The sequence below is a fragment of the Pan paniscus genome, chromosome 23, assembly GCF_029289425.2.
Source record: "Pan paniscus chromosome 23, NHGRI_mPanPan1-v2.0_pri, whole genome shotgun sequence".
Taxonomy (NCBI): Eukaryota; Metazoa; Chordata; class Mammalia; order Primates; family Hominidae; genus Pan; species Pan paniscus.
The window spans coordinates 43,577,287-43,604,071 of NC_085927.1; the positions used below are offsets into that span (position 1 = coordinate 43,577,287).

Sequence of the window (26,785 nt, forward strand, 5' to 3'; positions counted from 1 at the left end):
TTTCATCATTTTTAAAATGAGAGAGTTGCATCTTTATTTGTTGTTGTCATTCTCAGTGGCACAATTTCTAAAATAAGTTTTACAAAAAAGCAGAATATGCAACAAGAGAAGGCTACTCTGAGGCCAGCACAGACAGGGGGCTGGCAGAGATATGGTCCCTTGCCTTGGCCATGGTGTGGTAGCCAGCCTCCAAGACTGTCTCCAAAGATCCCTTCCCCCTGGTTTTCATGCCGTGTAGCCTCTCCTATACTGTGTCAGAGCCGGGCTGTATGACCAATGGAATTCAGCAGAAGTAACGGTATAAGACATCTGAGGCTAGGTCATAAAAGTCGTTGTAGCTTTTTACTTCTTCTCTGTTTAAACTGCTTACCCTGGGAAAAGCTAGCTGATATGTTATGATAACACTTGAACAGTCCTAAGGAAATGAGAATTCCAATCATGTCAGTAAACTATATGGTTACAGAGTCTTCAGCCCCAATCAAACCTTCAGATGACTGCAACCCCTGATGTCATCTTAATTGTAATCTCTTTAAAGGTTGAGAGTCATAATCCCCAACCAAGCTGCTCCCAGATTCCTAATTTTCAGAAACTGTATGAGATAATAAATGCTTGACATTTTAAGTTGTTAAGTTTTGAGGGTAGCTGGCTATGTAGCAATAAGTAACTAACATATACAGGGAGGGTACCTAAGGTGCCCTGAAAATCACTGCACGTGACAATACCACCAGGTTCCTTCCAGCTATAACATCCCCTAATTTCAGGGCCTGAAATTTAAAGAGGACATTTTTATTTTTGTGGATTTACATCCTTGAAGAAGCCCCAAAGAAGGCATATGAAGCTAATAAAATGTGTGTCTAAATGCTATGATAGTATCCTCCAACAGCAATGTGGGATATGGAAAGATAGCTGGCAAACGCCTTCACTGCTGGGTTATTATGTAAAGTCCATGAAGATACAATAGAAAAAGTGCATTAAAATACTGTAAGGTTAGTTAGGACCCAGAATATAGGTGAGAAGCATCAAGTTTTATAAACATGTTGCCTCCAGCAAAATGCAAACGCCCCACTAAGCTAATAAATACATCCATAGTCTGGAGAATAATTTAAAACATTTCAGCTTCTTTTAGAAGAACAGACAGATCTTTGCCTAAACTCACTGAGGAATGATTACCTCATGGGGCTGCTAAAGCCCCCAAGGTGAAAGATGATCCCCATATAATGACTGGTAACCCTAAAGTCTGCAGAGGTGAGGCCCCTGTGAAGCACACAATAAGGATCTGGGCTCAGCAGCTGATGAGAGTCTGGGTCTCACAAGCTCTAATTCACAGAGCTTCAGTGCAATGGTTCAAAGAACAGGTTCTAGAATCAAACTGCCTAGGTTTAATCCCAAGTTCTACCTCTTTCTGGCTGTGTGACCTCGAAATAATTATAAAACCTTTCCTAGCAGTTTTCTTATCTGTCAAATGAAGATAAGTATGTTGTGTGAATTACATGAGATATTTTATGTAAAGCTCTAGCATGATGTCTGGTACATTTCAAGGACTGATTAACTGTTATTAACTATAATACATTACTACTGAGAAATGAAGTTCAAAGCAAGGAGCAGAAGGAAAAATGAGTACTTCCTTAAGGAGTGGTCTGACATCAGAGGATAACATTCATTCACTTTCCATAATAACAATATCCATTGCGGCAGTTCTTAAGTACATCCACAAATGCCTAGACGTTACTCTCATTGAGAGATGGGTATGTGCTGAGTGGGCTTTTGTGACCATTTCAACTAACAGAATACACTATCAGCAGATGTGACACTGTGTGGCTTCTGAGGCCAGGTCATGAAAAGTGCTTCCTTTCTGCCTTGCTTACGGGAATACTTGTACTTAAAGCCTTTAGCTGCCACGTAAGCAGCTGACTGCCTAGAGCTGCCATGCTGTGAGGAAGCTCAAACTAGCCCATGCAGAGACCACATGAGGACCTGAGTCTAAAAGAAAGGGAGGTTGGGTCAGCACCCACTCTTCCAGCATTGTACTGTACTGTTCCAGCTCCAGCCACACACTAATGCCACCTGTATGAGGGACCCCATACCAGAACCACTCAGCTAAGTCCTTCTCAAATCTCTGACCCACAGAAACCATGAGAGCTAATAAAATAACTGGTGCTGTTTTAGATTATTTAACTGTTAGGTGATTTTTCAGGTAGCAGTGGAGAAGTTGAATATTTATAATGAGTATATGTGACACTCATGCATAGTTAGCTTCCCCTGCCTCCACCTCATTTCATCCTCACAATTGCACTGGGAAGAACATGTTATTATTTTCATTTTATAATGATGAAATAGACTCCCAAAAGGTAACTGAATTGTCTAAGGTCACAAGACTAATGAGTAGCAAAGGAAAGTCTCCTGTTCAGGAATTCTGATACCAGTTCCAGTGACTGTTTTTTCTTCTGTACAATAGCTGAGTCCCAGAATAGACCTGAACCGGAAAGGCAAGAAAAATACACACATCCATACACACATGTGCATGAGTGAAGATCAAAGGGGATCGTTCTGCTCCAACTTCTGAGGCACACAGAGGCCAGGCCATCACTGAAACAGCACTGCACAGGCAACAGAAATATGCAAGAATAAGACAGGCAGCTATTTGAAAGACACATAATTAACAAATGATAAGAGGGCAAAGGGACTGATGAGGGCCCGTTGTTCCTATCACCAGATAGCTCAGCTGACAGCCTTGGCATATTGATAGAGGAGTTTTCAGAAATGCTTTTCGGAGCCCAGAGAAGTTTCCGCAACACCCACAGATGGTGGCAGCATCTCTGGTTACGTGGCCCTGCACCGTGACAGGATGTCAAGATGAGCTTCAGCACTTGGAACCAAAAAGCGCTGTGATGAAGGGAGTTTCTATTTTGACTCTACTGACTGACATTTCTTGTCTGCCTCTATGGCTTTTTCGTTAAAATCCTTAAAGACACCAAATGAGGGAGTCAGAGGAAGTGCACTGCTCATGGGTAGGAGGCCAGCACCTTGCGGAGAGTGTGCTTTGAAATATGACTGCAGCAGGCCAAGACTTTTAAGTGCATCTATTGGAGGTTCTGAACAGGACCAGGGGTTCCTCATAGAAGAATTCTACCAAAAATAACTTTTTAAGAATCTAAGAAGTTAACATGATCAGTAAACACAAAGAAAGAGAAGAAGAACAAAACCTAATTCTCAAGTGCAAAAGACTAGAAAATAAGTTATACTAAAAGTCAACATGGCAGTTCAGGCAGACACCCAGCTAGCTGCAGGAGTTTTTTTTTCATACACCAGTAGCAGCTGGAATCCCAGTGAGACAGAATCGTTCACTCCCCTGGCAAGGGGGCTGAAGCCAGGGAGCCAAGTGGTCTCACTCAGCTGGTCCCACTCCCACAGAGCCCAGCAAGCTAAGAACCACTGGCTTGAAATTCTCCCCACCAGCACAGCAGTCTGAAGTCTAGCTGGGATGATTGAGCTTGGTGGAGAAAGGGGCGTCCACCATACTGAGGCTTGAGTACGCGGTTTTCCCCTCACAGTGTTAATTGACTGTGCAGAATTCATGACGGCATGGCAAAGCACCTGGGGCCAGACTGTCTCTCTAGATTCCTCCTCACTGGGCAGGACACCTCTGAAAGAAAGGCAGCAGCTCCGGTCAGGGGCTTATAGATAAAACTCCCATCTCTGTGAGACAGAGCAACTGGGGCAAAAGGTGGCTGTGGGCACAGCTTCAGTGGACTTAAACATTCCTGCCTGCTGGCTCTGAAGAGAGCAGCCCATCTCCCAGCACAGCACTCAAGCTCTGCTAAGGGATACACTCCGCCTCCTCAAGTGGGTCCCTGACTCCTGTGCCTCCTGATTGGGAGACACCTCAAACAGGAGAGCTCCGGCTGGCAACAGGCGGGTGCCCCTCTGGGACAAAGCTTCCAGAGGAAGGAGCAGGCAGCAATCTTTGCTGTTCTGAAGCCTCCGCTGGTGATACCCAGGCAAACAGGGTATGGAGTGGACCTCCACCAAACTCCAGCAGACCTGCAGAAGAGGGGCCTGTTAGAAGGAAAACTAACAAACATAAAGCAATAACATCAACATCAACAAATAGGATGCCCACAAAAAAGGCCATCAGCATCCAAGATCAAAGGTAGATACATCTACGAAGATGAAGAAAAACCACTGCAAAAATGCTGAAAATAACAAAAACCAGAATGCCTCTTCTCCCCCAAATGATCGCAACTCCTCTCCAGCAAGGGCACAAAACCGGATGGACAATGAGTTTGACCAATTGACAGAAGTAGGCTTCAGAAGCTGGGTAATAACAAACTCCTCTGAGCTAAAGGAGCATGTTCTAACCCAATGCAAGGAAGTGAAGAACCTTGAAAAAAGGTTACAGGAAATGCTAACTAGAATAACCAGTTTAGAGAAGAAGAACATCAATGACCTGATGGAGCTGAAAAACACAGCACGAGAACTTTGTGAAGCATACACAAGTATCGATAGCCGAATCAATCAAACAGAAGGATATCAGAGATTGAAGATCAACTTAACGAAATAAAGTGTGAAGACAAGATTAAAGAAAAAAAAATGAAAAGTAATGAACAAAGCCTCCAAGAAATATGGGACTATGTGAAAAGACCAAACCTACATTTTATTGGTGTACCTGAAAGTGACCGAGAGAATGGAACCAAGTTGGAAAACACTCTTCAGGATATTATCCAGGAGAACTTCCCCAACCTAGCAGGACAGGCTAACATTCAAATTCAGGAAATACAGAGAACACCACAAAGATACTCTTCCAGAAAGGCAACCCCAAGACACATAATCATCAGATTCTCCAGGGCTGAAACAAAGGAAATAATGTTAAGGGCATCCAGAAAGAAAGGTCAGGCTACCTATGGAGGGAAGCCCATCACACTAACAGCAGATCAATATGCTGAAACCCTACAAGCCAGAATAGAATAGGGATCAATATTCAACATTCTTAAAGAAAAGAATTTTCAAACCAGAATTTCATATCCAGCCAAACTGTGTTTCATAAGCAAAGGAGAAATAAAATCCTTTACAGACAAGCAAATCCTCCTGAAGGATTTTGTCACCACTAGGCCTGCCTTACAAGAGCTTCTGAAGGAAGCACTAAATATGGAAAGGAAAAACTAGCACCAGCCACTGCAAAAACATACCAAATTATAAAGATCAATGACATTATGAAGAAACTGCATCAACTAATGTGCAAAATAACCAGCTAGCATCATGATGACAGGATCAAATTCACACATAACAATATTAACCTTAAATGTAAATGGGCTAAATGCCTCAGTTAAAAGACACAGACTGGCAAATTGGATAGAGTCAAGACCCATCAGTGTGCTGTATTCAGGAGACCCATCTCACGTGCAAAGATACACATAAGCTCAAAATAAAGAAATGGAGGAATATTTACCAAGCAAATGGAAAACGGAAAGCAAAAAAAAAAAAAAAAAAAAAGGGCAGGAGATGCAATCCTAGTCTCTGATAAAACAGACTTTAAATCAACAAAGATCAAAAGAGACAAAGAAGTGCATTACATAATGGTAAAGGGATCAATGCAACATGAAGAGCTAACTATCCTAAATATATATGCACCCAATACTGGAGCACCCAGATTCATTAAGTTCTTAGATATCTACAAAGAGACTTAGACTCCCACACAATAATAGTGGGAGACTTTAATACCCCATTGTCAATATTAGACAGATCAATGAGCAGAAAATTAACAAGAATATTCAGGACTTGAACTCAGCTCTGGACCAAGTGGACTTAATAAATATCTACGGAACTCCCCACCCCAAATCAACAGAATATACATTCTGCCCAGCACCATAAAGCACTTATTCTAAAATCGACCACATAATTGGAAATAAAACACTCCTCAGCAAATGCAAAGAACAGAAATCATAACAAACAGTCTCTCAGACCACAGTGCAATCAAATTAGAACTCAGGATTAAGAAACTCACTCAAAACTGCACAACTACATGGAAACTGAACAACATGCTCCTGAATGACTATGGGGTAAATAACAAAATTAAGGCAGAAATAAATAAGTTCTCTGAAACCAATGAGAACAAAGACACAACATACCAGAATCTCTGGAAGACAGCTAAAGCAGTGTTTATAGGGAAATTTATAGCACTAAATGCCCACAACAGAAAGCAGGAAATACCTAAAATTGACACCCTAACAACTAGAGAAGCAAGAGCAAACAAATTCAAAACCTAGCAGAAGACAAGAAATAACTAAGATCAGAGCAGAAACAAATGGAAAAACATTCCATGCTCATGGATGAAGGAGATAGAGACACGAAAAACCCTTCAAAAAAATCAATGAATCCAGGAGTTGGTCTTTTGAAAAGATTAACAAAATATATAGGCCACTAGCTAGACTAATAAAGAAGAAAAGGGAGAAGAATAAATAGACACAGTAAAAGATGATAAAGGGGATATCACCACTGATTCCACAGAAATACAAACTACCATCAGAGAATACTGTAAACATCTCTACACAAATAAACTAGGAAATCTAGAAGAAATGGATAAATTCCTGGACATATACACCCTTCCAAGACTAAACCAGGAAGAAATCGAATCCCTGAATAGACCAATAACAAGTTCTGAAATTGAGGCAGTAATTAATAGCCTACCAACCAAAAAAAGCCCAGGACCAGATGGATTCACAGCGAAATCTTACCAGAGGTACAAAGAGGAGCTGGTGCCATTCCTTCTGAAACTATTCCAAACAATAAAAAAAGAGGGATTCCTCCCTAACTCATTTTATGAGGCCAGCATCACCCTAACACCAAAACCTGGCAGAGACACAACAAAAAAAGAAAATTTCAGGCCAATATCCCTGATGCTCGTTTTGGGCCATCTCACCTGGGTAGCAGAGTTCCCATCCAAACTAACCCTTTCTAAACCAACACCATGGCTGTGATCTGCTAGCAGAGAACCTGAAAGAAATCAAATATGCCTTCACCAAGGCAAGAACAGAAGATCCCTAAATTAGGGCCCTCCCCAGACCAGCCAAGACCAAAGGAATTTGTTAACGTGGCTGAATGCCCGTTTTCATACATAGAGATATTAAGTAACAGAAGCCACTGACAGTGGTTGTCAAAGACTAAAGGGCACTGGGCCTGGCATACAGTCAGGGCTGAATAAATGTGCAGCATTTATCACGTCCTGACATTTGTATTTATTTATTTGTTTATCATCTCTCCCTCTACCTCTGATGACAGATGTAAGAACCAGAGGGAAGGGGGTTCTGTCTTTTTTGTTGTTGTTCACTGCTGTTTCCCAACACATAAAACAGAATGAGATACAAAACACGAGTGCAATATGTTTGCTGAAAGAATGGATAAATAAATGAATGATGATGATGGAGTAGAACCACCTCCTCGCCCAGGTTCTCTGGGCTTGGCTGAAGGACCAACTTGTGACATCCCAAATCCTGCTATGATGGACGTTTGTTTCACATCGTTCCTACTCATATGACACATTCCTCGTTGGACATCCTCTGTCGGATGCTGTCTACCTCTCCACCAATCCATTTTTCAACCAGGCTTGAGAAACCTGAGAAATGCTCCTATCCTCAGGGCCTCTCCTTGTCCTCCTCCCTCACCAGTGAACTTCCAAAGAACTTAGTCTACATCACTGAGGAAGCCATTTTTTAGTGACATTGGATAGTCTCATTGGATAGTATCACCAATATTACTAATAATCCCATTCACTAGAATAGAATACTACAGTTTGCAAAGCATTCTCTTTAGGGAGTTTGAAGTCTAACCACTCTTTATTCCAGAAAATGGAATAAAGAAACAGCAGGTCCTATCTATGTTTAACTAAGAATAGTAAAAACTAACCATAATTTTGAAAATGTACTACGTACTAGGCGCTAGTCAAGCCTTTATATGGCCATCCTGTTTAATTCTCACAAATACTCCATGAAGCAGGTATTATTTCCTAAAGTTTACTGATGAGACACCTGGAGTTCACAGAAGTTATGCAACTGGATCAAGGGTACTCTCTGCATAAATCACTAAAGCTAGGATATGAATTCAGTCTCGCCCATCTCTCAAAAGGCCTTCCTATGAATAGGCATGCCCTAATTCATCTCCACCATGAGAACTGGAAACAATGGGGAATGAGTGTATGTGTGTTCACTGCACATAGAAGCGTGGATGCAGGTATTTGAGGAAATAGAGGACAATAAATATCCCAAATTTCCAAAGAGCTGCTAAGAAAGAAAGCATACCCTAAAAGGGGAGAAGTGATATTAGGCTATAAAAGTTCAAATTACTTCTTTAGATAAGGAACAAGTCTGTGGTTCTGAATTGGAGAGGCTGTTTATACAGTGAAGTGATAATGAGGTCTAAGAGAACTGCCCAACTGGGCCACAACTCCAAGTGTACCATTCACACTATAGTCTAAGAAGCAGGGGCCTGCAGGATGACAGCTAGGTGTAGAAACCCTGCACATGTCAAAACGAACCACACAGAAACAAGCGGTAGGTTCCATCAGTGAGCTCCTCTTAATATCTATAGATTACGCCTTCTTATCCCCATTTTCAGATGGGAAAACAGAAGCTCAGAGAGGCTAAATGACTTGTCAGACCATTCAGCAAAGTTAGTGAGCAAGCCAGACTTACACACCCGGGCTAGAATCAAGAATGCCAGCTCTTGGCATCTGGCTGTGTTTCCAGGAGGCATTTGCAAGGGGTGAGGGCAATCGGGACTTTGGACAACTTCCACCCCAGGCTCCAGATGCCCTTTACCTCGCATTTCTCCACGACCGGCTGCTGCCCACACTCGGAGCTGTTGCCTGCCACGATGCCAGCCCGAAGGTTCTCGCTGTCTCCAGTGCCCTCCTCCATGGAGTAGGTCTTGGAGTGGTTGCCTCGGCGATGGGATGGGGCTCGGCCCTGGGCCAGGCTGAGCTGCCTACGGAGGGCGCGGTTCTCCTCCTCCACTTCGCGCATGCGCACCTCCAGGCTCTCGCGCTCCCGCTGGCTGGAGGCCGTGTACCTGGGGCTGTGTGCCTGGGACTCCAGCGGTGACAGAGACACGGGCTTTCCATCTGGGGAGCGAAACACCAGGGAAGCGTTAATCTGGATGAACCATGCCTCAAGCCCTTCCAAGTTCCCCAGACATCCCTTACTACATGGCGAGGCTCCTTGCACAATCCCATGTTTAAGGAAAACAGATGGAAAGTGAGTTACAAATAAACGCATCCAGATTGAACTGGGAACAAAGTTGAGAACAGAACAACTTATTATGGTGATAAAAGCTAATATGCCTTTTAGAGAAGGCAATCATAATAAAATTGCTTCTAATTAAATGCACTGTCTTCCTCTCCCTACTTGGCATGTTTCTAAGTAGGCTTCTTAACAATAAAGAATTATGAATACAAAGTGGGGGGATTGGGGAGAAAGACAAGGGAGGGGAGAAGGAGTACCAGGAAGTGGAGGGGAGCAAGAGGAAGAGAAGGAGTAATAAGGAAAAAATAATAGGCCAGGCGCAGTGGCTCACGCCTGTGATCCCAGCACTTTGGGAGGCCAAGACGGGCGGATCACGAGGTCAGGAGATTGAGATTATCCTGGCTAACACGGTGAAACCCGGTCTCTACTAAAAATACAAAAAAAAAAAAAAATTAGCCGGGCTTGGTGGCACACGCCTGTAGTCCCAGCTACTTGGGAGGCTGAGGCAGGATAATGGCAAGAACCCGGGAGGCGGAGCTTGCAGTGAGCCAAGATCGCACCACTGCACTCCAGCCTAGGCCAGAGTGAGACTCCACCTCAAAAAAAAAAAAAAAGAAAAGAAAAAAGATAATAATAATGACTAAGTTTATTGAGCTCTTCCTATGCAAACTCCTATACATCTTTCAAAATCCTGTTTTAAAAGCATCACCTCTCAGGGGAAACCTTCTTCCATTTGCAGGCAAGATATCCTTCCACATATTCCGAAATAATTTGTATGTAGCGCTATGAAAACATGTATCTGCCATACTGTATTTGGTAAACAGCTTTACTAAATGTTGCCTATGAAGACTGGGAGTTCAATGTAGGCAAAGGCGGGTCTTACCTGTCTTTGTGGTAACATGTTACAAGGTCTGAGAAATGCTGGAAGAGTGGATGCATGGCTCCATGCCAAGAATAAAATATTAAAAGCAACAAGGAAAAAAGAAGTAGAAGCATGACCCATCTCACGGTTTTCCCAGAAAAACAGTTAACCATTAAAGTGAGTGCCAGCAACACTCCATGTAACAATCATACAACCCTGCAATAAAAACTGAGGCACGGCCGCGTGTGGTGGCTCATGCCTATAATCCCAGCACGTTGGGAGGCCAAGACGGGCAAATCACGAGGTCAGGAGATCGAGACCATCCTGGCCAAGCTAGTGAAACCCCATCTCTACTAAAATACAAAAAGTTAGCCAGGCATGGTGGCACGCACCTGTATACAGTCCCAGCTACTCGTGAGGTTGAGGCAGGGGAATTGCTTGAACCCTGGAGGCAGGGGTTGCAGTGAGCCGAGATTGCACCACTGCATTCCAGCCTGGCGACAGAGCAAGACTCTATCTCAAAACAAAAAACAAAAACAAAAACAACACAAAAAACTGAGGCACAGAGAGGATAAGCAGGTCTCTCAATGTGATGCCACCACAATGGTGGTGTCAGAATTCGCACCCAGGTCTCTCTGATATCTGGGCCTGTACACTCTCCACTTCAATAAACTTTCATTATAGGCTATTCAGAGAGCTAACATTAAAAAAAAAAACACTTATTAGTATAAAAACCCCATATCCCAAGGATACTTATATCACCTTGTATACAGTAGGTGCTCAAGGCATGCTTACTGTTCAGGAGTCCCAGTGGCACAAGGCATACCCAAAGCTATCACTTATTTCTGTTTCCACTCTGCAGAAATCCTGGGCTCCAGCTACATTTATAGCCACCTCAGGGGTTACCAAGCAAAAAAAGCATATCTCTAGAAAATCATCCTCTCTCAGCTGCCTGTCAAAAAAACATTCCTCTTTTTCCATACTTCAAGTTTTTCCTTCCTGCCCAGACCCCTGAGCTTCAAAACTGTCCCAGAGAGTCTCTGTGACTCACAAACTTGAGGATCAAAGAATGTGATGAATTACACCCTGCAGGTCTCACTTGTGCTTGTGTCGGCCTCTGCCCAGGGCTTTTTGATGTATCTTTGGGCCTTAACAAATATGACTCATTTTTTTTCCCTCTTAATCACCTCAGGGTTAAACGCCTAAGTGCCTGGTCTTCTTCTATCAATGCAACAAATATGACTCAATGAATTGCACTGCCTGGGACCACAAATCAAAGGCCGATGCAGAATCGGTAGGGGATGTGAAATCACAGGTTGATTAGGGTTGCATTGTCACCGACTGGCCAATTACAAGCTTCAACCCAAGCTTTTGAAACCTGTCTCCCTGTTTGGTACAACTGAGAATGAAAAAGAATAGGCAGCTATTAATAATTGCATTTTCTCAACCAACATCGACCCTTTGAGCAGGGGTGGGTAAAGATGAACCTCTGGCTTCCTCGGGAGTTACACCTTCTGTAGTGTCTATCATGGATCTGCACCACGCTAGGTGGTTCATGCTGATAATGCCTTAGGTTGCTATCAGTACAATGAAGTAGTAATAGTTATCCCTATTACTGATGCAGAAACCAAGACTAAAGTTTAAACTGTGTTCCTATTATGTTGCAGTCTGACTGTAAACAAGGTCTCCTGGTCTTTGAGCTCAGCTATGCTCCTGCATTTATGTGCTAAGTTAGAGGTAAAGACGCTCAGGAGACTGAGAGGGTCTTCCTTCTCAGGAAAGGATTTTGGAGCATTTGGGCAGAAATGCAGGAAGCTCAACAGGGTCCCAGGGTCTCTAGAAAATTAACAAATGGGACCTGTGAGTTTCCTCTTTGGAGGAGTTACATCAGTGCTCTGAGCTTCGATTTTTTCTTCTGTGAAATGGGAACATAAAATGTTCCAGTAAGAGTGATGGGAGGCTTAAGCAAGATAACAAAATACAGAGCATGGTGTCCCTTATTGGGAGGCGCTTGGCATCAGTGAGTTCCTGTGACCCTTTCTCAGTGAGGGAAGGTGATGTCATGGGTAAGATGAGTTGATGATGTAATTTAAGGTGTAAAGCACGCTGTATTTTCAGAACACAGAGTTGTTCTGTGTGTTGTATGGGGGAACAAGCAGTCAATAGACCTTGGCTTCCTTTGAGATATACTCCGAGAGGAGGCACTGCTGAGCTTCCTGCCTTCATCCTTAGCCGGGTCATGGTTAATCCTTAAGAACATGGAGGAGCAAGCAAGCAGGCTTCACCAAAAAGGCCAGGTCACATTCTCTAGCCCCTCTCCTGAAAGTCCCATATTTTAAACATTTACGTAAATTATGATTGTCTGATTGTGGGCTTAAGAGAAATGCTATTGACATCCTGTGTCCATTTCTCCCCTGCTTTAGACCCCAAATGGTTTTAACCAAATTTAACTCTCAAAGACGTGCAGGGGTTTTCCCACTTTTAAAAGCCCTATAGATTTGTCACCAATGAAGCCACAACTAAATAATTAATGTCAGGTCTCAGAGGAACCAATGTTGAAAAAAGCAACGTTCATGCTGTGCCCAACTCCTGGTACGGAGGAAGTGCTCAATTAATGGCAGAATTGTCGTTTCCGGTTTGTTTGTTTTAAAGGTCCATTATCTTGAGCCGGCCCCTTCCTTTTCCTCAAGCCAGTTTCGCCTTCTGAAAGGCGGGGCCCTGGAGATGTGCTCTGAGTCCCCTCTCAGCTCTAACTCTCCGTAGCTGTGTGGTCCAGATGATCCCAACACCGCATGATCAGAAGTGAATAGTGGGCCCTGCTGCCTTGCCAGATTCACAGCTCATTCTCGTTTTATTCATCCTGACTTTTGCTTTTATTCCTGACTATTCCTTTTTCTGGTTCCTGATCTCTTTGCTCAGGCTTCTCCTGACTCTCTGGGAGCAGAAGGAGGAGACAGGGTCAGGGTAGTGAACAGCCAGCCTCCTTACGTTTCTCTGTTATGTTTTACAGGCACTGGTCCCTCCCAGGAACGCTCCTCAAGCTTTGTGTATAGGTCGTAGTTATAAAGCCATACGATTTTATGGCTATATAAACAACTGTGCCCACACTGATATTTCTCAAACTACCAGTGGTGAAGACAGCAAGAGAGGCATGGAAGCACAAGGAGCTTGGGTGAAGAACCAGTTTTTCTCCCTCCCCCAGTCCATCCTGGATAAAAATTTGCCCCTAACACTCAAAGGTAAAACAGAGCTTGGCCCACGTGTAACTCATCACTGGAATTAAACAAACTGGTCTACACTACGTTAATCAAGACTATTGATCATACACTTGATGCTGGCCACAAAGTCCATTTGCTCTAGATGTTTCTAAAATGCTTAGTCTCAAGTTCCATATGTATCTTGTTGCAGACCAGCAACAATTTGAGGATATGGTTAATTTTATGTGTCAACTCAACTGGGCCAGGTGGTACCCAAATATGTGATCAAACATCATTTTGGGTGTTTTTTTTTAAAGGTGTTTTTGGATGAGGTTAACATTTAAATTGGTAGACAAAGTAAAGCAGGTGTCCTCCCCTGGTGTGGGTTGGCTACCTCCCATTAGTTGAAGGCATGAGTATAACAAAAATACTGACCATCCTCCAAGTTCAAGAGAATTCATCTTGCCTGACAGCCACTGAATTGGGACATCATCTTTTTCTTGCCTTCAAACTCAAACTGAATCACCAGATCTTCCTGGGTCTCGAGCCTGCTGGAATTTGGACTGGAACTACACCATGAGATCTCCTGGTTCTCAGGCTTTCAGACTCAGACTAGAACTACACATCGGCTCTCCTGGGTCTCCCGCTTGCTGACTCAACCTGCAGATCTTGGAACTTGTCAGCTTCCATAATCATGCAAGCCAATTCCTTACAATAAACATAGCTGTATATGCACACTCTATTGGTTCTGCTTCTCTAAAGAGCCCTGACAAATAGAAGGACGAACAATGGCCTGCAGATCACACCTTGAGTGGCACCGCCCAATCTCCAGTCTCCATCCCCAGGTCCTGGCATGCTCCTTAACTTAACAAGCATTTGAGGAAGAGAGAAAGAGAAGAACTAACACCTATAACTTTTTGTTAAAAAACGGCGTAAAATGCCTAGCACATCATAAACTACCAGTTATTTTAAAAGACATCTCATTATAATATTAAATGCTGGGGAAGAGGGAGAGAGAACTGAGAAAAGCAAACAAATCAAGTAGATAAGAGCATGGGATTTGGAGTAAGAAAGAGCTGAGCTTAAATTATGGTTCTTCCACTTACTAATAAATAACTTAGGCAAAATACTTAACTTTCCTGTGACTCAGTGTCTTATATAAAATGAGGGACATGGGAGCATAAGCATGAGTGTGTGTGTGTGTGTGTGTACACACAAATATTACTTCATATCAAGCTTACACAGAGTAGATACTTGTATTAGTCAATTTTCACGCTGCTGATAAAGACATAGCCGAGACTGGGTAATTTATAACAAACAAGAGGTTTAATGGACTCACAGTTCCTCATGGTTTGGGAGGCCTCACAATTATGGTGGAAGGTGAGGGAAGAACAAAGGCACATCTTACATGGTGGCAGGCAAAAAGAGAATGAGAGTGAAGCGAAAGGGGTTTCCCTTATAAAACCATCGGATCTTGTGAGACTTATTCACTACCATGAGAACAGTATGAGGGAACCGCCCCCATGATTCAATTATCTCCCACTGCATCCCTCCCACAACACGTGGGAATTATGGGAGCTACAATTCAAGATGAGATTTGGGTGGGGACACAGCCAAACCGTATCAATACTCAAACTCTCTGCTGTTCTCCCAGCCCAAGCCCACTAAAGCTGCAGGCAGGGCACATAAAGGCAGAAGTGGATAGGATCCCTTGCGTGTAAGTGCCTTTACCTTTGTTTCTCTATTACCTTTCCTTCCAGGTTTCTACTCTTCAGATATACACAGTCTATGTATGAACATGATGTATCGTTCTATCATGCAATACGTGTGTGTGTTGATCTGCGGTTCAGCCCACTTTCAGCTTAAAATGTCAAACAAGACATTATTCAAAAACTAAGCTGACAACATCATCCTCCTCCCTGCAAAACTTCTCAACAAACATGAATTTATCATCGACTCTGAATCTCTGAATCCACTTGAGATGAATGTTCTGAATTAAGAATCAAAACATCTAAGATTCAGAACAAAGAAGGTAAATTGAAAATCAACCTCCGTGCAGTGCAGTGACAGAGATTAGGGACTTACCATCCAAAATGTCCTAAGTGATGATCTCAATCAATCTGAATGTGCTGAGTATCTCTGGATCTCTCCAGAGTGCTGGCATCTGGTACTGCATGTGGGATCCACCACTTTGAAATGAACAGGACTGGGACTCATTAATGCAGGCAGGGCCAGGGTCTGGATGGGCCTCCCATGAAGGGGGCTCAGACCCTTTCAGGGGTGACAGACCCAGATCTCTCTAGTCTAGGAAAGCAAACTCTTGCACTTAGTGCCAGATTTCAGGAAAGCTGTCCGGTTGCATCATCCTGCCCGTGATAAAGACACTACATCCCTAACCTTTATATGGCAAAATCTCCCTACGTACAATCTGTCACTAAAGCCTGCCAATTCTTTCTTCCTGATGTTTGAAGCACTTGCTCTTCCCATTTGATTTCAAACATCTCATCCGAAGCCAAGCCTCTTAATCTTATCCTAAAACAGGGGTCATCAAACTTTTTCTGTAAACATCCAGAGAGTCAATGTGCTTTACTTTGCAGGATATGCTATCTCTGCTTCAAGCACTCGACTGCCATTGTAGCATAAAAGCAGCCATAGAAATACATAACAAATGGCTGTGGCTGTGTTCCAGTCAAATTTTATTTCCAAACACAAGCAGAGGGCCAGATCAGGCATACTTTTTGGCCATAGATTATGGATCCTGTCCTAGAACATTGTGTGGGTCTCCTGGGCTAGTCCCCCTGCCTCCGATTTCTCCCTGTTCCTGTCAGCTCACTCGCAGGTGCCACGGATAACATTCTTCAATCCTATTTCCACCACGTTTGCAGTCTGATAATGCACAAAAACAACTCTATCTACTTCAAGGTCATCCATCAAATTCAACAAACACTTGGTCAGTTCCCCGAGTACACGTCCTTGGGTGCTGTGTCTGCATCATCTCATTTTAATTTATGCAATGCTGTCATGAAGTGGGTGTTCTCACTATTTCTATTTGACTAATAAAAAAAAAAAAAAAGAGAGAAACAGGCACATGATTTAACTGGCTCCATGTCATCCCAGCAACAATGGCAGAGGGAGAGTCTTGAACCCAGGTTCACTGGCTCCAGATAAATGGCTCTTTCCGCACCAAACCGGAATGTCTCCTGTTCAACACTCTCCGAACAAGTCCAGCCTAATTTGTGGTTGCGGTTGTTGTTTCTGCGTCATTCCCTGGTCCCTCAGGCCAGTGGTTCTCAATCTGGGCTTCCATTATAAAACTTAGGAAACAATATGAATGTGCACAGGTCCCAACCTAGATGAATTCATATAGCATCTCTGGAGGTGGGGGTCTAGTTATCAGCATTTAAAAAAAATTTTTAATTTAATTTTAAGGTCCGGGATACATGTGCAGGACGTGCAGGTTTGTTACATGGTAAACATGTGCCACAGTGGTTTGCTGCACAGATCAACCCATCACTTAGCTATTAACCCCAGCATCCATTAGCTACTCTTCCTGATGCTCTCCCTCCCCTGCCAACTCCCCAACAGGCCCCAGTGTGTGTTGTTCCCCTACTTGTGTCCATGTGCTCATTGTTCAGCTTCCACTTATGAGTGAGAACATGCGGTTTTTGGTTTTCTGTTCCTGTGTTACTCTGCTGAGGATAATGGCTTCCAGCTTCATCCATGTCCATGCAAAGGACATTGTCTCATTCGTTTTTATGGCTGCATAGTATTCCATGGTGTATATGTACCATATTTTCTTTACTGAATCTATCACTGATGGGCATCTGGGTTGATTCCAGTCTTTGCTATTGGGAATAGTGCTGCAATAAACATATGTGTGCATGTATCTTTGTAACAGAATGATTTATATTCCTTTGGGTTTTCAGCATTTTTAAAAACAGCCACTCCCATGGGATTCTCATGTGTAATGAAGGTTGAGAAATGCTGGCTGAGGCATTTCCCCAGACTCTCAGGAAGTCTTAGCATTGCCACGCTTAATTATAGTATTGCTCTGACCCTGCACTCCATTCCCTTACACAAGCCTCTACTGTATTCTCTCAGCAGCTTCCATCATGTGACCCAGACCCACGTGATTTCCCTGGTATTGTAGCTCCTCCAAGCGTAGGGCCTGCTTTGCTCCTCGGCATCGCCCTGCTTCCTGGAAGACAGTCTCCTTCAAAAGCAGTTCCCTTCTAGCCCAGCTGCCTGACTATCCCGCTTCTCTGGTTTCTGGTTCCTTTCTCTTGACCAATCACAGGTCACCTTATTCCAATATATGTTTCAATTTTTCATTTTCCATATGAGACTATATTCATTTAGCAATTTGTAATTTTTGTTAGAAAATGCCCTCCTTTTAATTAACATAAAGATTTCACACCCTCATTCAATGCCAAATATCTAATATCATTTGATATTTCAAAGTAAATTAAATATTGCAGCCAAAGTCATTTTAGAAAAATTTAGAAAACTCAGTTTGATCTTAAAAGTTAATTTTGATCATGAGATGTCCACAGGAGAGCTGAGTCTGCCAACGTGTCATCAGCTTTTCTTTTCTAGGCAGTTTATAAGTCACAGCAAGACACAGGTCCAGGCTGAGCCATTTTCTTAAGTTTCAAAAGCATGGAATCAGATTTGCTGTGGGAAGGAAAATGGCAATGATGACACACAAAGGCTGCTCGCTTTTTATGAGGTACACAGGGAATGTTTTGCCCCAAAATTCCCCTAAGTGATTTTCTGGAAGTTATCTTTGGCAACCAAAGCAAACTTGAGTTCCAGCAAAGGCCCTGGAGACAGATCTTCTGACAAAGATGGAAGAACAGTTAAAAAAAAAAAGGAGAGTTCCTCACTAGCTTCTAAAAAGAATTTGCAACCACAGTGCCAGGGAAAGAGGCCTGGATTCACTGCACCATAACAGGCTGAATGAGATCTGACTTTTGTCTTCCATAAAATCATTTCCAAGAACGTTAGCTTAAAGAGCTTCATTAAGTCAAGAAAATGAAGACATTTTTAGCACCAATTTGCTGTACCTATACCTGGGTTTAGACTATAAATGCTTGACGTGTGTTCTAACAAGCAATGATACCAGTTTTTGTCTTTTGAAACTTCAGGTTCAATGATTTCAAAGCTTCAAATGTTTTGGGGTGTGTTTGTGTGTGTGTGTGTGTGTGTGTGTGTGTGTGTGTGTGTGTGTGTGTGTGTTTTGCCAAATATGCTAAGTTTTGAAAGTTGGAGGCAGTTGGTCTTTGAACTGCTGTTACCATGGTGGGGCAATCATGTCTTCCTGCTTCTATAACTGGCCCGTCATATACCCAAGGAGTCTGAGTATGGACAAAAGGGCTTTGTTAGTAGGATTCAAATCGTCACCAAACAAGGCCAAAAAAGATAATGTATTTAGTGCTCTGTTTCCTAGAAAAATGGAAGGACTTGACAGCAGAGTGAAGGTCTTCTCTTAGATCACCAGGTGGTTTAGAAAACCGTCATTGGAGGGTAATGATAACAGTGTATACTAGAAAAGGTGAATAGATATTCACCGCAAATCTTGACAATTGATCTGTGTGTGAGAGCACAATAAATTCACATTCCAGTCATCTTTGAAGAGCCTCTGCCCCCAGTTAGCCCCTAAACTTCAATCATTTTTTACACAGCCTCGAAGACATCACCAGCGTTAGTGACGGTCTCCAGTGGTTGAGTCTGAGAAAGCATCCTTTCTCCTTCCCCAGTTTCTTGAGTCCTATTTCATACATATGCAATAGTTGGACACAATCCCCTTTGTTGGTAGATTCATCAAAACTAAAAGCTAAACAACCATAACGATTTTATCCTTTGCAAAGCATCAACTGAGTGTCCTCAATGTGGCTATTTACTATAAAATCAGATGCAGAAATACTATAGAATTTCTTAATTTTCTCTTTAGCAGCACTCGACATGAAAGATTTCATAAGTGTTTTTTCCACTGATTTAATTTTTTAAAACCTTTGCAATAAATGTGTTATTTGATATGAAATATTCATAGCCCTTATAAAATCCCACTAAAATGTTCCAAGAGTGAGGCGAATCACACGTGCTAAGAATCATATTTTACAGTAAAATTTTTAATGAGGTTTGATTTTTTTTTTGTAGCTAAAATCTTGTTCAAATCAGAAGACCCACATGGGATGATTTTTTAGCAAAGATTTTTAATTTTATTTTGCATTCATCATACTGAGTACGTTGAAAACTATCCTTTTCTCACTTTGTGAATCTATACTTGCTGTAAGCCTCAAACTGTCATTCCTGTTGGCCATATTTATTTACCAAAAAAGGTTCGTGATTTTTTTTTTTTTGAGCCAGGGTCTCGCTCTGTTGCCCAGGCTGGAGTACAGGGGCTCAGTCTTGGCTCACTGCAACCTCCACCTCCCAGGTTCAAGCGATTCCCTTGCCTCAGCCTCCCAAGTAGCTGGGACTACAGGCGCGCCACCACGCTTGGCTAATTTTTGTATTTTTAGTAGAGACGAGGTTTCACCATGTTGGCCAGCCTGTTCTCGAACTCCTGACCTCAAGTGATCTATCTGCCTCAGCCTCCCAAAGTGCTGGGATTACAGATGTGAGCTTCTGCACCTGGCATTTCTGTGATTTTTTTTTTTAAATGAGGAGCACTGACAATAATGTCTGGTTTGGGTTACAGAGGATGAAAGATTTCAATGGCAAACAGCAGCTATTTGAGGACGCCAGACAAATCAGCAAAGCCCTGACCCCATTCATTCCTGCTCCTTGGGCTTCTGTGCCCCTCCTGCTTCACTTGAGAGGAGAAATATCCAAGTGAAATTCAGATCTACAGAGAAGAGTTAGGGACTCTCATCAAAAAGGATCCAACAGAATGATGACCTTACATCATGAGTGTGTCTTTAATTGGACTGCATCAGAATTGAACTATGGTGTTCTGCTGTCCTCGGGAGGGAGGGGGACTACCAGATAACCCACTCAGACTTTGATATCCTTCTCTGTATTTGGAAGACAGTTGTTCCATGAATGTCTTGGGACTGTAAGAAGAAAACTGAATGTGAAACATGACTAAAAGTCTAGAGCAGGGGTGTCCAATCTTTTGGCTTCCCTGGGCCACACTGGAAGAAGAAGAATTGTCTTGGGCCACACTTAAAAAACACTAACACTAAGGACAGCTTAGGAGCAAAAAAAAAAAGGAAAAGAATCTCATAGTGTTTTAAAAGTGGCCAAATTTGTGTTGGGCCACATTCAAAGCTGTCCACAGGTTGGATAAGCCTGGTCCAGAGAGTGTTCCTTTAGGCTATGCGTCAGGGAGAGTGGTCAGTTTGCCTATCTGACCACTGCCCCTGAAATGGTGCACCTGCCAAACCTGAGCAAAAGTTCTCTTCCCTTATACTGCATGTAAGCAAGACCAACATGGGAGGAAGGCCCTGCCCCATCTTTTCAGGAGCTCCAGCATCAGTGAGGATGGACTTGACTTGCACCATATTCTCGGGGCCCTCTGACATACCCCATCTCCTCTACAGTCAACTGGCTTTGAGACAAATCACCGCCCTTCATCCAAACTCCCCACCCCTTGCCTAGCCTTCTATGGAGACCGCCTGCTATGCAAGCCACACTTCACCAGCAGTGTCCAACTCTGGCCTGCAGTGTTCACTCTTCGAGAGTGGAACCAGATGAGAGACAGAAATGATGGGGCTGGTAAAAAGAGGAATAGAAAGAGCTAGTTATCAAAGATAAGGGGGACTCTGTACTTGTTAAAGTTAGCAGTGGCAACATAGCCATCCAACGGCATGAGTAGCTGCCATCCAGAATATTCTAACCCATTCCAAAAAAAAAAATGGAAGCAAGTACTTTTGTGAATGTCATTGATTCCTTCAATGGCATCCCCCTGCTGTAGACTGCCCCTTCACCTAAATCAGTGTTATCTTCCTCAGCTCCATTGTAAATTAAAAACAAGAGAAAACAAGCAAAAGCCTGGCTGGACATTCCTTTGCCTGTAAGTGACTGTCCTCCTTTTTCCTATCTTCTTTTCCTTCTTCACAGTAGTGTCCAACCCCCCTTTATCAGTTTGACTTACATTAAAGTTATATTCCAATTCCCACAAGTATCTACATTAGAAAAAGAAATAAGCGGAGGAAAATGAAAAAAAAAAATCACCTCTTTTTTCACCCTTTCCTGACAAATCCAAACCATCCCTTAGGAGAAAATCAGAATGAGGAATGAGGTTTTATCGAAACCGATCAGGGAGAGAGGGGAATAGAAGATTTCATCAGGAGTTCAGCTTGACAGAAATAACGCTTTATTGGGATGGGCACTTGGCAAAGATAACATGTTACCAAGAGCAAGATAGATGTTTGGGTAAAATCTTGTGCTAATACTTATTAAGGTCAAAACCCGCCATCTCTACTTTTGACTGACGGGTATTTTCTTCCAAGTCCTACACCGGAGAGTTTTTATAAGGTGCTTCCAGCAGTCTTATAAAAGTAAGAAGAATAAAACTAAGAACCCTCAACTCAATACCACTATAAGGCAAAGTCAGGATTTTCCTCTGCAAGTTGAGAGGAATGATGGGCTTGAGTGCAGGAAGCAGTAACAGGCGCAGAGGACCAAGGGGAAGCCTATGATGGTGAAGCCTCCAGTACAGGATCCCAATTTCTGACCCCAAAAAGAAAAGCCCCTCGCAGGACAGAGGCCCACCTGAGGGACTGATCTCAGAGACAGTGTCAGGATGGGGATGACGGGGCTGACTGGCCAAGAGGAGATCCTGGTTCAAGCCTTGCTAAACTTTCTGAAATTGCTGGTGAAATCTACTGCACTTTATACTTCCATCTTCTGGCTCTGAAGAGTCCTCAGTGGACCAACGATCTTCACCAACAAGGATTTCAGGAGCCCCTACATATACAAGCCCTGTGCCAAGTTCCTGAATGCAGGGCTGGCAGTTGGAACAAGCATTAAGAATGCTGTATTATTTCCTTTGCATGTTTTGCCATTTGGTGAATTACCATGTACCCTCCAACACCTGGCTCAATAATCTCTTCTAGGAACCCTTCTCCAATCTGCCCAGGGTGAGTTGGCTCCTTCTCTTCTTTCACCATCCTTGGATTTCCTACTACCTTCCACAACATAGATAAGGTAGTGGCTCTCACCCCATGTGTAACAGCTCTTTATGCCACCTCCATTGTCTCAACACGTCAACTGAACACCTGTTCAGGGCAGGAGCCAGGCTGAATCACCTGTGCTTCCCAGTGCCTGGCACAACGTGTATACACCGTGGCCATTCTTACACACCCACAACACTGTGGAAGGAGATGATGACTTAGGAGTCCTTTCATGTCCCCACATCCAAACCACAGCCTTGGATTTCCACCTCCAAAACCTTCTGCTTCTTTTCTCAGCAAATGTCATCACTTTTGTTCCCCACTGCACAGGCCAAAAATCTAGGACTCACTCCTGAATTTCTTCCCTCATGTCCCACATGTACGTCATTAGCAATGTATTGCAATGTTGGTTTGATCTTAAAATATACCCTGGATACAAACACTTCCCCACAACCCCCACCACTATGACCCCAGTTCTGGGACCTTTTACCCGGACTCACTCAATAGCCACCTAACAGGCCACTCTGCCTCACTCATTCTACTTGTCACTCACAGCCAGATGGCCTTTAAAAATGGCTATCAGGGCCGGGCACAGTGGCTCATGCCTGTGATCCCAGCACTTTGGGAGGCCAGTGTGGGCGGATCACAAGGTCAAGAGATCAAGACCATCCTGGCCAACATGGTGAAACCCCATCTCTACTAAAATACAGAAATTAGCTAGGTATGGTGGCACATGCCTATAGTCTCAGCTACTCGGGAGGCTGAGGCAGAAGAAACGCTTGAACCCAAGAGGCAGAGGGTGAGCCAAGATTGCGCCACTGCACTCCAGCCCGGTGACAGAGCGAGACTCCATCTTAAAAAAACAACAACAACAGCAACAGCAACAACAACAAAAAAACTGGTTATCAGACCACATGTCTATCCTGTTCGAACCCAGGGCTTCGAACCTGCCTTCCCATCAAACTTAAAACAAAACTCAAATACCTTGCAGTGACTTACACATAAGGTCTCAACCACAGTTATCTTTCTGACGTCAAAATGCTCCTCTGCTCCCTGGGCACCAGCCATGCCGGCCTGGCATATGCTCCTGGGATACACAGCAAGCACTCTCCCACTCAGGGCCTCTACACTTGCTGTTGCCTCTTACCTTGTTCATTAGGAATCTGCTTAAATATAATACCATTCTTCAGAGCAGCATCTGTAAACCAGCCTTTAAAACCCCATCCCTGCCCACCCTGAGGCCACAGTGTTTCTTTCACTCTGTCCCCTGGTTTATTCTTCTCCACTCCACACATCACAACACTCTCCTCAAGTATAAACTTATCTGTTTCCTTTTTATTTGCCTGTCTCCACCTCATGAACACAAGTTCAATGGTAGCAGAGTCTTCTGTGGATCTGTTTCAACAACAGTATCTCCAGGGTCTGGAACCAAGCACACAGTAAGCACTCAAAAGACACATCTTGAATACTAAATCAAGAATGCAGGTGAATACAAGCAACTTTTGCAACAGTTCAGTGATGAGAATCGGATTTCAAATGAGGATCAAGATTAGGGCTCCCTTACTGACCAGCCACTTTGGCTGGATGAATGTCATACATTATCTTATATAGTGATTTCAGTTCTCTGAAACGGGTTTATTGTCCCCATTTTAAAGAAGCAGAAACAGGGCTGGGTGCGGTGGCTCATACCTGTAATTCCGGCACTTTGGGAGGCTGAGGCAGGCGGATCATGAGGTCAGGAGATGGAGACCATCCTGGCTAACATGGCGAAATCTCATCTCTACTAAAAATACAAAAACTTAGCCGGGCATGGTGGTGGGCGCCTGTAGTCCCAGCTACTCAAGAGGCTGAGGCAGGAGAATGGTGTGAACCCAGGAGGCGGAGCTTGCAGTGAGCCGAGATCACGCCACTGCACTCCAGCCTGGGCAACAGAGCAAGACCCCGTCTCAAGAAAAAAAAAAAAAAGAAAAAAAAGCAGAAACAGAGGCTCACTGGGCTTAAGTAAAGCTTAAGTAACTTGCAAGATTTACTGCAAAAAGAAGTTTAAAAAAAAAAGATCAAATTGACTCCAAAAAAAACCTCGATTTTCATTTCACTTTCTGCATCTAAATATCTCTTTCCAGGAAATAAAGGTTGTACTTCTATACAACAAGCTGGGGATACCCTCTTGCAAGATGCCACTTGCAGGAAAGAGAAGCAGCAGCCTCGTTTCAACAAGATTCAGGAAAGTAAGGAACTTGGTGCAGAAAGATGAATAACAAGAGAATCCAAATCATACCATTTTTAACAGTCTGCTGAACTCTACCAAGGCACAGCAAGAACAAGTGAGGCTGATAAAGCAGCCCAAGTATACTATTATTACACTCAGAGGGCAAGCATGGATGCAGAAGAAAGGAAAGAAGAATCAGAAAGAAGGCAATTTCCTGACATCTTAATCTGAACACCCTGGCTACCCTGCCTGGGTTGTCCTGTGTCCTTTCAAAAGGACACTGGCAGCTGCCTAAGCAGGAGAGCTACCGCAGAGAGTGCATGAGGCCATTATTTCTAGAGCTGTAAGCAATCCTGCTACTGCCAATAGAGACGGACCTATTCTGCCTTCTGTAGCCTACAAAACAGAAAGGAGGTGGGAGCAGGGAAGAGATGCACACATGATAATAAAAGGGGTCAGGAGGTCTCACCTGCCAGGCTCAGGTCAGACAGGAGAAGTGACACACAGGGGGAATCAGAAATCTTTTTCTGCAACCGCCAGTGGATTCAGAGGCTGGTGTGAGGCAGCAGTCTCCAGGATGGCCTAGAAATGGTTAATTCACAGTTTCTCTACTGATGAGTAGCTTCAGCTGCTCATCAATAGAATCTCCAGCTGATAATTATTAAGTGAAACTTGGGGCTTGCATTTGCATATGTAAAGCACACTTCCCTCCAAAGCCACAATGGGAGTGAGAATGCACTTCCTGATTGTACAGCACTGGGGAGGCTTGGGTGGGTGGGGCTTCAGTCTGCTTTGCATGTGCTTCGCCACGCTAATCAAGCCAGATATTCAGCAGAAATAAACCCCACATCCCAAAATATGCCATTTGTCAAAATCCAGAGCTCACATAAGAGACCTCTCTCTCTCCAGATCCCAGAAGGCTGCATTCCACCACAATAAGCCTCTATAAGGGTTATAATTACTCAGCCCGGTGCATGCACCCACGTGCACACACCCTCGCATATACACACACCTGGGTTGTTTTGCTGGATGATGGGAGAGTTATATGAGTTTCGCCAGAAAGAAGGCTTCCATCCTTCTCACATATTCCTGACACTTTTTTTTTCCATCTTTGCACCTGTGGACTAAGAAGCGTCAGCCCCAAACAAGCCAGAAGGAAATGCAAACAGCATCAAATTCTAAGTATCTGATGGCTTATCTCTATCATGACGTTTATCTCAGTCTGTGAGGAAAGTCACTGAGCTCCTCCTCCTACAGGAAAGGATGCCTTAACAGAAAAGCCATTACTCCCAGGAGAAAAGCCAGGAACACTGGCCTTAGCCTGGCTTGAAAACATCAGAGCCTTCTAAATACCAGTGTCAGCTGTAGGCACTACAGCCTGATTGTAATGAGAAAGCCACTGGGGCCAAGAAAAGGTGTCTAAAAGTATACTTAAAACATTCGAAAGACAGAAGCAGACAACAGGATTAAAAACATAATATAAATTATTAACTCTGGGTCTCTTCATCATTGGTTAAGATCATGATCCCCTGGTCCTCACTGTCATCTGTTAAATGGGGGTAAAAATAGGCATGCTCTTACACAGCACCATTAAGGCATGTATAAACTAGGAACACTTTAGTTTATCACATACAAACATGCATTTATTGGACAATTTTTGGATATGGGGCAAAGGCTTTTTCTATAAGGACATGCCCGCTGTCTGAAAATCCTACATTGCCTTCCTGGCATAAATCACAGACGTTGCCACGCACTTTTATCTTTTTTTTTTTCTTTTATAGTGTGGGGTAAACTTAAAAGATATGTGTAAACTAATCAGAGTACAGAATTCCTTTCCTATTTTTATCTTTTCCCCCATTTTTTAGTTGTCTTGCCAACATCTTATTTGACAGCTCTTCTTAAGGCAATTTGCTTTTAGGCTACTGTTCCAAAATACACAACTTATTATTTTTTATAGAAACATTCCTTCTTGCACTCATATTTCACTGCTTCATGGAATAATTAATTAAACTGTATTTGTTAATTATAGGTAAAGATATGCTATAATAAGCTTGATGAAACTGAGCACACAGTTTAACTGGTGCAATCAGCAATGCTAAACAGTACTAGAAAGTAAGCTGGTAGCTGGAGACTCCACATTCAGTGGGCAGTGAACACTCCTT

General features: G+C 43.2%; 1 protein-coding gene across 5 annotated transcripts in view; it reads right to left on the reverse strand.

The window, feature by feature from the left end:
• The window catches only part of LARGE1 (LARGE xylosyl- and glucuronyltransferase 1), an 852,160-nt gene that overhangs the window by 567,547 nt on the left and 257,828 nt on the right, over positions 1–26,785 (reverse strand). For all 5 annotated transcript variants that reach the window (XR_010111820.1, XM_003821498.6, XM_003821496.5 and 2 more), the window contains one exon: positions 8,811–9,112. Coding sequence is in view for 4 of the 5 variants with exons in the window: in XM_003821498.6 (XP_003821546.1) it covers positions 8,811–9,112 (302 nt within the window). In the remaining variant the exon portion in view is untranslated. The remainder of the gene's footprint in view (positions 1–8,810; positions 9,113–26,785) is intronic.